The following is a 12,625-nucleotide window of genomic DNA, read 5'->3' on the forward strand; positions in this document are numbered from 1 at the left end:
GTTCCATACAGTTAATTATTGCCAAATAATGATACAGCATTAAATGGGAACTAATTAGACCCCAACCAAGTTATCAAGCCAATACAGAACCTGAAGCCTTCTCCCCACCACAAGACAATAGGAGATTCATATCAGATGTTTACACTAGCCTGATGCAAATCCTGTTACTTACCCGAGATAAGATCTAGCATCAAGAGGTGGGGCCTTTTGCTCAGAATTATGTTTGGAAAGAACAACTCCACACCATTTACAGCTGAACATTCAGTGTGAAATACATAAGTCCCTTTTAACTCTTCCTATCTGTGTAACATTTACCTGACGAAGGAGGAAGCCTCCGAAAGCTTGTGAATTTAAAATAAAATTGCTGGACTATAACTTGGTGTTGTAAAATTGTTTACAATTGTCAACCCCAGTCCATCACCGGCATCTCCACATCATATCTGTGTAACGTCCTCCAGCCCTACACAACCTCCCCCCCTCCCAAACCCCTGACTCTGGCCTCCTATGCACCCCTCCCTTGGCTCGAGGTCCATTTCTTTGATTATGCCTCTGTGAAGCAGCTTGGGATATTTTTTCTACGTTAAAGACACTATACAAATGCAAGTTATTGTTGTTCAAATAGCATTATATTCACTGGAAAGGTGAATTTGCATGTGTAGGATAAAGGGGCTATCGCAGATTAGCTGAAGTTATACTGATAGCAAAATTATTACATTACTCTACCATATGTGCCTGTAAACGTGTCCTTAGGATTTAGTTTTGAATTACGGCACTGATTGGGAATCAGACTGGTGGAACTGAGATGGGGGCAAACCAGCCCAACCTCGGTGGCGTGAGGCCCAGGACAATTTAACTCCTGGGCCTCATCTGCATGCCACCGGTCAGTTTCTTGCTCGAAACTGGTGGGAAGTGGCAGCTGGCCAGCAGGCAGGAGCACAATGTTTGGTGCAGGAGGTTGCCACTGGGGACTGAAGGAACAGTCCCCATCACTCAGGTAAGTAGATCAGGGAGGAGTGGGGCGGGGGGGGAGGGGATGGAGGCGCCGGGGCAATGAAGGACAAAACTTTGCTGATGGGGCACGGAGGAGCATTCCTGTTCCTTCTGGCCCCACCAGGAAAGTAAAAAAAAATAAAAAGACTTACCTTTTTGGGCCTTTCCTAGCCCCAATTCCTCTCCCTGGCGGTAAAGCCACAATTGCTCTTGTCGCAAGCCACAAGCTAGGGATGAGTTGTGAAGTCATTGCCAAATCTCCAAACTGGAATTTATTCTTAAGTAGCAAGACAGAAGCACCCGTCGGAACACGGTGCCAGAAGAGGGATGTTGTTCCTCTTGGTGTTGTTTGTTTACTGGTTGCAGCTCCAAAGATGGAGGAACAAAAAACAGGTGCCAATGTCACACGGTTGAGGCAGAGATGCACAAAGTAGGATGGATGTGACATTTTTGGACCATGATCCGAGGAATTCTACAGAAATGACACCATTGGACCATGGCTCTGGGAGTTCAGGCAGCCTAGTGGTGATGACATTGTGACATTACGCCAATTGTTTTACAGTCCTGCAGTAAATATTTTTTCTAATTTTTTGATGTGACTCTGTGAAGTTTCCAAAAGCTGGAGTATTTTCAGTAAGTTAGAAATAAATTAAACTTTTGTTTTAAGAAGTTAGTAGTGTCGTCAACAAACTATCCTACTCAGCTGACTAAATAATGTCAGCTACTATGGCCACACTTAACTAACAGTTCAGGTACAGTGTGTCCTTTCACAGTCTCTTTGTCCAAACTACAGCAACATAAAATAAACTACAGCCTGCTTTGGTCAAGATGTTCTTTCAATGTTTCACGTTATTACAAAGATAAGATGGTGACACCCTTGCTGCTTCCTTTCCGTTTCTCCTCAGAAAGTATTTACTCCTTGCTGAGGTACAGCTCCACAAGTGGCAATCGCCTTCTGGTATTTCACCCAAGTGGTCATTATTACTGTAGGAAACAAGGCAGTAATTTGATCACAGAGGGCATTAATAGCCGAGCCCAACTTTACCAGTGGTGTCACTGGGTAGGGGTCAGAAGTAGGGGTGCTGAGATCAATTCTAACACCCCTACAACTGTCCTGGCTGAGATCAGCTAACTCAGCACAGACTACGGTTGGCGTCACGAGCTCAGCTACAGAGAGAGTCTTTACCTCAGGATGACACCTCTTACTGCTTTCTAAGGTGAGGAGAGTATTCACAATGAGTTGTTGTCAGTGATAGATACTGGTACCTTTAGTAATTGCATGTTGACCTGTATATAAGTGAACTTGTCTGTTGATGAAGTATAAAATTAAAATGCAGAATGTACTTTTGTATTGTTGCTTGAAAAGTGCAAAATGTCTGATCTTTCTGGCCCCAAACCCACTTTTGGTTTCCATGTGTGTCGACCCTGTTCTTACCAATTTTATTTAGCCACAAGGCACCAGACTATTCGAATATATCTAGCAGACAGGAATTTTGTCAGAGAGAAAACGACCCTTCTTGGTGCACTAAAAATTGAAACACCATTTCTTCTCCGGGGTGAAGGGCTGAGTGTTTTTTGCAAAAACATATTTGTTTTTGGTCTGGTGTATGCAAGTTCATTTTATTTTATTTTTATTTTTGTTTGATTTTCCACACTTGTTCCCCATGTGGTGAGGGTCACTTTGCAACACAAGTTTTACTCTTGGATATTCCAACTGAAGCAGTCTCCAAATGCTCCACTAAAGGATGATGTGCTCTCTTTAACTGTCAGGGGCAGGCCGTTACCAGCTGCCTCGAGAGTGTAATCTAGTAGCTCTGTAGAGTTGAAAGGCAGGAGAAAGAGAGTGGGAGAGTAGAAATAACATCTGTACTGCAAGACACAAGAACGATACTCTAAATATAGAGAGGTTGATCATTAACATCTGCCTGACTCTTAACCCTACACATCATCTACTAGCAGGTAAGGATGAGTATAGATTTGCTGAAAAGGAAAGCTTTCCTGAACTTGGCAAGTTTTATGAGTTGTATCTGTGTGTATATCTGCATGTGTGTGTCCGTATCTGGGTGTGTATATCTGTGTGTGGTGAGTATCTGGCTATGTACATCTCTGCGTGTGTGCCTGTCAGGCTGTGTATACCTCTGTGCGTGTGTGCGTGTCTGGGTGTGTATATCTCTGTGTGATGTGTGTGTGTGTTTGCCCGTGTATGTGAAGAATTAGGAATTTCCACCTATCCTAAACTTGGAGCTCAGCCAGGTTTGGCTTTTACTATACAGAGAGAATAAGGAAAACTACAAATGCTGGAAATCTGAAAGAAGAGCTGAAAATTATGGAAATACACAGCAGTCAACCAACAACTCAAAGAGAAAGAAAGGTTCACGATTTAGATGGGAGCCTTTGTTGGAAGAGTTAGACTTCGCTGGGTAGTTTCAGTGGTTCAGATCTGGACTTCAGTTTGAAACCTTGAGCTCAACTCAAGTCAAATTGAACTGAAAATTCAAACCAAAGTGGGATCTCATGTCCCCACCAACAAACCATTTATTCAGAGAGCCCAGGATTTTACAGCATAAGTTGCCTTGATCCATTGGAGAATCCTTGATGCCTGTAATGGCAACATATTATTCCATTGAGCTGTACAAAGCGTTACTTGTTACTGCATTACTTGTCCTGGGTGATTATGTTTTTTAGATTTTCTCTGCATAGCGTCTACACAAAAAGTATTATCTATTGCTGGTATAAGTATTGGTATTGTTTATTAAGGCAAATAGCTGCTGTGTCAGAATGCAAGAATGTTCAAGTTAAACTAAAGCAAAACATGAATTGAAATTTTACTGTCATTGTCCCTTTGTAAGTTATCGGAAAAAAAGGATGCGATAACTTTAATAGCGTTTTAGCAGCGGTGCAGTTTTATTTAGTGAAGGCAAGGGTTCAGACAGTGTAGGCAGAACCTGAATGAAGTACCGGACTAAAACTGCAATCTTAATGTTTTGCATCTTGTAATAAGGCTGTCATCAATATTGTAGCTGATCGAAACCTCAGGCTCCCACATAATGAAACGCCTTGGAATATTCCTCATTCCTGTTAGTTGATGATGGTTGTTCTAAGAAGATGAGCTGAAAGTCTACATTGATCACCTGTCCTGGCCACTTGGTTTGTTCATCAATGCACTAATGGAGTCTTATTTTCTTTGTGTATGTTTTCAGTCAATGGAGAATCTGTGTGGTGGAATTGCTGCACAAGGCGATATGATACAAATGAAGGATGAGTTCGGCGATTCAGGTAATATACATTCGGTGGCTTTTAGTCAGCATAGATTAAACACTGAATCATTTTTCTGAAAGCATAAAGGAATGAGTGACATATAAGAATGAGACAAATTACATCCAATGTGACTGTGACCATGATGTACTATCCCTCCTCATCCTTCTCGACCTATCTGCAGCCTTTGACACAGTGGACCACACCATCCTCTTCTAACGCCTCTCCTCCATTGTCCAGCTGAGTGGTACTGCACTCGCCTGGTTCCACTCGTACCTATCCAGTCATAGCCAGAGAATCTCCTGCAATTGCTTCTCTTCTCATCCTCATGCTCAAATCCCTCCATGGCCATCGCCCCACCCTATCTCTATAACCTCCTCCAGCCCTATAATCCTCCAACAACACTGCGTTCCTCCAATTCTGGCCTCTTCTCCATCTCCCATTTCCTTCAGCCCATCATTGGTGGCCGTGCCTTCAGCAGTCTAGGCCCTAAGCGCTGGAATTCCCTCCCTAAACCTCTCCGCCTCTCCACCTCTCTCTCTTTTAAGACACTCCTAAAAACCCACCTCTTTCACCTGTCCTAATGTCTTCTTCTCGGTGCCAATTTTTGTCCAATTATACTCCTGTGAAGTGCCTTGGGATGTTCTGTTACGTTAAAGACGCTATATAAATGCAAGTTGTTGATGTTGAAAAACTATAGTTAAGGAAAATAAGTACTGGCAGGTGCAGTCAAATCCACTGTTCATAGCCTAGGAAGTCTAATTGAATATTTAGAAAATGGATTTCCGTCCTCGACAATGGACCCCTTTTATCAAACAAAACTGTTGCAGAAAATCATCCTCCTGGAACTTGCAGTAGGTGGCACTGTGTTGGACATTTGAAAACGAATAAAAGAGGGTAGATTTTTCTCTGCCCTCTTCGCTAGGCACCTTACAGGTGTGCTGCACCTGTAATTCCAGAGCTGCACCCAAGTTTCCTGTCCCAGGCTATTTGCACACCTCCATTCTAGCTGCGTCTTGCACTGGGATCCGGTGACGGAAACAGGAGCTTTGCAGCAGGCCTGAGAGGTCTGCAGCCGACCATCTGACCATTGGCATTGGGACCTTCTGGCTATTGCTGGAGAGCGAAGCCAGAAGGCTCCGAAGATTGTCACGGGGTGGGGGGGGGGGGCGGGGGTTGAAATGACTAAAATCAAACTTTCCTGCAAAATCTTTGGGGTGTTCCAGGGACCCCAGCAGATCCTCCGATCCATAGGGGATCCCAGTGTAACCCGGAAGCCTTGTTGCCCCCTCTACTTGGTCCCACACAAAGCAAACTGAGGCAGGAAGCTAGGAATTCATCCTCTCACCTCATCTGAATTCTTACACTGGGCCTGTCTACTTCAGGCACAGGCCAAGCTCCATCTATCTGGCAATTCAGACATAGAGTAGTAGGAGCAGAGACTTGATATGAGTCTCTACCCCTTTATCCTCTTCACTGCACCTGAGAATTGAGCATCCCCCAGGCACGGAGAAGAGGAAAAGTGGTTAAATATGTCAGGGAACGAAACATCCCACACAATCCATATGAAACCTATTACAAATTGATTACTTTTACCTGTAGCACTGTAAGTAAAAGATGTCTTGTTTCTCACCTCTTTTATATCTGGATTACAGGCAGCCTTTCTGCAGAAGAAGTGGACATAATACTTCAGAGATCTGAGGGCGGTGTTGAAGCTGCTTTGCAATATGCCAAAACTGTCTCCAAGTACATGAAAGATCTGATCAACTACCTGGACAAAAGAACAGCTTTGGGTGAGGGGGTGCTGAGTTTGTTCCAGTCATAGTCATTGTGGCCTTAAGACAAAGAGACATATAGCACTGAAGTCAGTTCATTCAATGTGTATTTTCTGATTGGCACGTCCGAATTCCATGGTGTTATTGGTCACTATCATCAAAATGTCATTTGCAACCTTAGTCAATACCCAGAGGTGCCCGAGCAATTTGGACTTGATAGAGGTTGGAGATCAAGTGCAAGTTTTACACTAGTGCAACCAACATACTGGATTTTATAATAAGTTCTCACTAGCTAAGGGAAATTACATTTCTTTCTAACAACGACAACCTGCATTTATATAGCATCTTTAACATAGAAAAACATCCCAATGTGCATGACAAATGTGTAAGGAAAGAAATGGATTCCAAGCCAAAGAAAGAGATATTAGTAGGGGTGACTAAAAGTCTAGTCAAAGAGTTGAGTTTTAAGAAGGGTCTTAAAGGAAGAGATGGAAGTTGAGGGGTTTTGAGAGGGAATTCCAGAACTTAGGGCCTAGGTGGCTAAAGTCTTTGCCACCAATGGTGGGAAGAAGAGAGGAGAGCTGCACAAGAGGCCAGAGATACAGCAATGGAGATTTCAGGGGTGAGAGAGATTGTAGCACTGGAGGAGGTTATAAAGATGAAGAGGGGTCATGCAAAAGGGGAATTTAAACACAAAGATGAGAATTTTAAATTTGAGGCATTGGGAGATCAGGAGCCAATGTATAGGGGTGATAGGCGAGCAAGGCTTGTAACAGAGTAGGTTACGGGCAGGAAGCTTTGGTTGAGCTGCTATTGTTTAGGGAGGCTGGAGAATGGGAGAGGGGTAAGGAGAGCATTGGAATAGTTGAATCTGGAGATGAAAAAGGCATAAATGAAAGTTCCAGCAGCAGATTGGCTGAGGTAGGGGCCCAAGAGGGATTGTCTTACTTCCATCTAATGGTCTGAATGAGATCCGACAAATCTCAACTGATCGTTACAGGCAGATTCAAACACTAGAATCAGGGCTCTGGCACTCCTGCCATTTGACTTTCCCCAGTGCCTCATTGTTTTCTTCAGTTATTGATGATTATCAGTGTTTGACAGTGAGTGGTTTCAATGAAAAGCTATCCATGTAAAGTGCTAGAAGATAGAAAAACTGCCATGTCATTCCAAACTTCCAGATTATGACAATAGTATTTTATGATTTTGTGCAGAAATGGACTTTGCCAAAGGGCTGACAAAGCTGATCCATACCTGTAGACATGCTATCACACAAGAGGTAAGGACATGAGGAAACTGGTGTGCGCATAAATAAATAGAGCTGTATCGAAAGTGGGGCTGTACTTGCTGCTGAATTTGAATTTGCACTAAAGAAGCTGATTTATAATTCACTTAACATCAGGATTTGTTCACACACAGTAGTTGAATGTGATGACAAATACTGAACCATAGATAGTGTATGTTTCATTATGTTGTGTCTCTAACTCTGCTTCATACGGCAGTCGTATGATTCATGTTGAGACTTTTACTTCCGAGATGAATCCAATTGAAGCGAATGGCATAGCTGCCTTTAAGGGGAAGTTAGGTAAGTACATGAGGGAGAAAGGAAAATAAGAATATGCAGATCGGGTTAGATGACGTAGAGTGGGAGGAGGCTCGTGTGGAGCATAAACATCGGCACAGACTAGTTGGGCCGAATGGCCTGTTTCTGTGTTGTAAATTGTCTGTAATTCTATGTAATTGAGAGAGCTCACCAAGCTTACTTCAACAGCACCTCCCACCCCTCTGACCTCTAATACCAAGAAGAACAAAAGAACAACATCACAGAAACACCATCACCTCCAAGTTCCCCTCCAAGTCACACACCATCCTTACTTGGACATATATCACTGCTGTTCCTTGATCATCGCTGAGTCAAAAAATCCTGGAATTCCCACTTAACATCATCATGAGACACCACCACCACAAGGACTGCAGTAGTTAAAGAAGGCAGCCCACCACCACCTTCTCATTGGCAACTAGGGATGGGTAATATATGCAGCCTAGGCAGCATTGCCCACATGCCAAGAACAAACAAAAGAAACAAACTGAACTTATTCCAAAATTAATTCAGAGTGGCAACAGCATTTCAAATGGTATATATTTAATTTGGATTTACATTCAATTAACTAAACCTGTGCCATGTACACTATAATCTTTCAACCTAATTATCTAAGAATAATCCTTCCTGTCAGAGGCCCTAGTCCTCTCTGCTCCCGCCACCTGCCGTAGAAGCACTAAAATTAAAGAAAGTGAAGAGAGTTACTGGGATTTCCTGGCACAGTCCTCTGATTTAAGCTTTAGGACCACTGAGCAGCACATATGTCCAATCGCAGTGTCGTTGTTGTATGAGCTCTCGTCTGGCTGTACAGTGGAAACACTATTTCATACATTACAGCTTAATACTTAATTCAGTGTTTCCCTTTAAGTGACTTCTATTTCAACATTTTTACCTTTTACTGTGTCTCCTTAGTATCACGTGCCCTTTCTGTCAATCTACTCACTGGCACTGGAGCAGGACCTGGAATACGGACACAGCGTGACGCAAGGAATCAACATCCTCCAGAACCAAACCTTCCTCCAGGTAACCAGATACAGTTAGGCCAGGAATCCATAAATTAGAATAGGTCCACCATTATCGTCCAGGTGTTCTCGGAGGAAATTAAAGACTATTTCTTAAAATTACACGCATTTTGTAATAAGGGCCTATTAGGTTGTTGTAAATATGTAAAGTTAAAATTTATTTTATACCAGTCCATCTCCTGTAGCATTGCACACAGGGAATCAAGACCAAGTGCAGTATTCAGGTCAAGCAGAGTTAGCAGGTGCAGGATAATTAGACCCAGGCACCAGAGAGGACAGGAAAGAGAGAGGGGATGGGTGGGAGGGGAAAGAAGAGTGGAGGGGAGTGAGAAGAGGGAGAAAGGAGGGGAGGGGAAAAGGTGGGAGAAAGGAGCGGAGTGGGAAAGAGGATGTGGGAAAGATGTTGGGGGATGGGGAAGGGGACGGAGAGGGAATGGAGCTGGGGGAGCAAAAGCTGAGAAAATACCTCAGCAGGAGAGGGCGGTGGGGGGGGTTCCCTTCCTTCATCAGGAGGACAGGAGGTACCAGGAACTCCTATCAAGTGGCATGGTGAGCAGCACAACATCCCATAAAATGTGTGAGTTCAGTGCCACCATCCTCCTGACCACAACATGGAAATACATCATTGCCATGTCGAAGAGTGGCTCAACCTGTGGGAGCTGCTACACTTGAGAAGTGGTTACTTACCACTCTGCAACCCCACTATGATAGATACCAGACCCTGGATATATGAGTCCATGTTCTCATACCCAACTTCCAGGTAACACTTTCCAGCAGCCGTCATTCCACATTTGAATGTTTCCTTATCAGTTCTACGCTGGACGCATGCTCTCAGCATGATGAGGAAACGTATACAAAGCAGCTTACAATGTGCCAGCCACCTTGATGTTCTAGACATCCAAATCCAGTGCCACATATTAGGCTTACTTGTCACCAGCTGCTTAATCCAGCTCCTTCTGTGAGGGGCTTTGTAAAGAGACATGCATTTAATGAGGCTTTAGAGTGCTCAGTGACAGGTTGGTATAGGCTGGAGGTCTTTTACACAGCCATTTCCCATTTTGCCACAGATCCACCTGACAGCTTGGTCCTGGATCTAGCACATGGGCCAAAGGAAGCCTTTCATTGAATGTCAAGGAGTTCTCTACCAGGGAGAATTGTTTGGACACGTCTTATCCGCCAAAAGTCTAATTTGCATTGGGACTTATGGAATATTTTGTAATATTTGATCATTTTTGCCAATACTTATCCCAATAGCCTTCAATCCGAATTTTAACCAAGAAATTATCCAGCTCTTTTTGGTTTAGCATTAGTTGCTTTCTCCGTTAATCCTTCCAAATATTCACCAGTCTGTGGGAGATGGAGACATCATTTAATCACTACTGTTGCTTGAAGCTTATTAAGTTTGTACTCGCATTCTCTCAGTCAAATAGGGACCAGCAATCATTCAGTTATTTTACTTGTCCCCTCAGTGTGAGTTGTGCAGTGTGTGTAGTTCATAATCTGCCTGTCAGAAATGAATTACTGATTTGGGATCATTGTCAGTTCAGACCAACCCAAAAGCCAACAAACTATAGAGCCCTGATTTTAATCCCTCACACCCGATGAGAACGTGGTGCACGGGGGGTGTTAAAATCGTGGCAGCGGCCACGCGCCATTTTAACAGGCGTGTTTTAGACAGCCAGATGCAGACGAGGGCCTCATTGAGATGCAATAGTCTGATGAGGTCATTCAGACCCTGACGATATTTTTACTGCATGTCACGCATTCACCGGGAGCCAAGGAGCAGCAGGCCAAGGGCTGAGAAGGTAAGCGTTACTTATTTTAAAAGTTTTCCTTGTGGGCCAGGAGGAGCAGGAGGCTTCCTCCCTCCCTCAACTGCAATTGTGTCTGCCCCCTCCCCCCCGATCCACTTCCATGACTGCTGGGACCGTTCCTAACCATGCCCGCCTGCCGCACCCCCTCTGTGGGTCCACGATCTCCACCCACCAGTAAATGGCAGGGCAGAAGAAACAAGGCAGAACCCTGGCAGTTCTGAGTTCGGCCCCAATTTTCTGCCCGCCCAATCCGGAGATCCTCCGGGTTTACACTTTGACCCTAGCTGGAATTTCAGGCCAATACTTCTACTGATTCTGTTACAGCATTATATTCAGTAACATGTGTAAGGGGCTATTCACCCTGAACTTGTGTGATTGTTCTTTCTTTACACAGCCGTTAGCTGGAAGAAGACTGGATCATGAAAAACGCAGAAAAGAAATTAAAGAACTGTGGCACCGAGCACAGAGGAAGCTGGTACGAGAAACTGTCATGTACTGAATTACTTATGTTCTAAAAGTCGCTTAGTATTGAAATATATTTGTAAGTTTTAAGTGGAGGAGGTCTGTTTCACTGTCATGCTTGGGTTTTTACAGTGTGCTGTTTTCTGCCCGTCTTTCCCAGATATAAAGTTTTAAGAGTTTGGAGTAAATCCACCGATAATTGAAAATGAAATCCACCTCATCCGTTGCTGGATTCCTGATTTGAAAGCGATATATATATTTACTGTGCTTTCTGTGTAAAGTATTTACAATGGTTAGATCTCAAATGCAATTCATTTAGATTTTTTTTTGGAATGGTATAAATCAACAACCTACTTTACCAGTTGATCCATCTCTCTCCTGCTAAGGTTTGGACAGCCCTCAGTTATAGAAATAGAATATAGACACTGCCTAGCAAAAGAATTTTCAGTTCTGTATTTTTTTGATTCGCCCCCTTATTATTTGCTCTTTTACATTGCAGTTATTCTATTTTCTCTTTGCCAGTTTTCTCCCTTCTCCTTCTCTCTGACTGTTTGCCGCAATACAACCCTGAGGACTCCAGTAGCCTGTCCAAGTATCTATTATTCATGTGTGAGCTTTGGCTGTGAATGTTGGCAACCTATTCAACCACGAGGCGCTTGAAAGCCAAGTGTGATTCTATCCTCATCCGAGCTTCACATTTGGTCAATTCTATCAGGAGTCCTGATAGTCCTAGTGACCAGGAACAGGAAGCCTGAATGGTTTTCCTCTTCAGAAACTCAAGGGTACTGAGGCCAATTATAGTTGACCGTAACACCTGAGATCACCAGGGAGCAAACCTGGGTCTTTCCTGATCTGTATCACTTAATTATTCACTGGACAAACTGGATGAGCCATCAGGGAAGCTATAGCTAACTATAGCTAATTCTTTCTAAAGGCATACCGTTCTGATTGATGCTACTTTCACCAATGACAGCTCTGACTTCAGCAGTTGTGCTGTAAAGTAAGTGAGTTAGGAACATAGGAACACGAGTAGGCTATTCAGCCCCTCAAGCCTGTTCTGCCATTCAAGTAGATCATAAGAACATAAGAAATAGGAGCAGGAGTAGGCCAATCGGCCCCTCGAGCCTGCTCCGCCATTCAATAAGATCATGGCTGATCTTCGACCTCAACTCCACTTTCCCGCCCAATCTCCATATCCCTTGATTCCCCTAGGGTCCAAAAATCTATCTATCTCGGCCTTGAATATACTCAACGACTCTGCATCCACAGCCCCCTGGGGTAGAGAATTCCAAAGATTCACAACCCTCTGAGTGAAGAAATTCCTCCTCACCTCAGTCCTAAATGGCCGACCCCTTATCCTGCGACTACGCCCCCTAGTTCTAGACTCTCCAGCCAGGGGAAACAACCTCCCTGTATCTACCCTGTCAAGCTCCCTCAGAATCTTATATGTTTCAATGAAATCACCTCTCATTCTTCTAAACTCCAGAGAATGTAGGCCCATTATACTCAATAAACTTAAACTAATAAAATTAGCCGGTGTCAGCCAAGGTGATCACGATTAGCCTCCGCACCACTGGGTTAGGGAGGGGAATGTAGGCCAGTATTTCTGCTACATATTTTTCCCTTTTTCTCACCAATTTTCCCCCTTCTCGGGGAGGCATTGACCTCCTGTCAGTGAACATTTCCACTGTGCTAATCAACCTCCTC

The 12,625-nt window shown here is 43.8% G+C and overlaps 1 protein-coding gene across 5 annotated transcripts in view; it reads left to right on the plus strand.

The window, feature by feature from the left end:
• LOC137299528 (rho GTPase-activating protein 45-like) overlaps positions 1 to 12,625 on the plus strand; it is a 178,131-nt gene that overhangs the window by 117,715 nt on the left and 47,791 nt on the right. For all 5 annotated transcript variants that reach the window (XM_067968335.1, XM_067968336.1, XM_067968332.1 and 2 more), the window contains exons 6-10: positions 4,191 to 4,266; positions 5,901 to 6,038; positions 7,235 to 7,299; positions 8,533 to 8,643; positions 10,851 to 10,931. In XM_067968335.1, coding sequence (XP_067824436.1) covers positions 4,191 to 4,266; positions 5,901 to 6,038; positions 7,235 to 7,299; positions 8,533 to 8,643; positions 10,851 to 10,931 — 471 coding nt within the window. The remainder of the gene's footprint in view (positions 1 to 4,190; positions 4,267 to 5,900; positions 6,039 to 7,234; positions 7,300 to 8,532; positions 8,644 to 10,850; positions 10,932 to 12,625) is intronic.

The sequence above is a fragment of the Heptranchias perlo genome, chromosome 29 (genome assembly GCF_035084215.1).
Source record: "Heptranchias perlo isolate sHepPer1 chromosome 29, sHepPer1.hap1, whole genome shotgun sequence".
In the NCBI taxonomy this organism is placed as follows: domain Eukaryota; kingdom Metazoa; phylum Chordata; class Chondrichthyes; order Hexanchiformes; family Hexanchidae; genus Heptranchias; species Heptranchias perlo.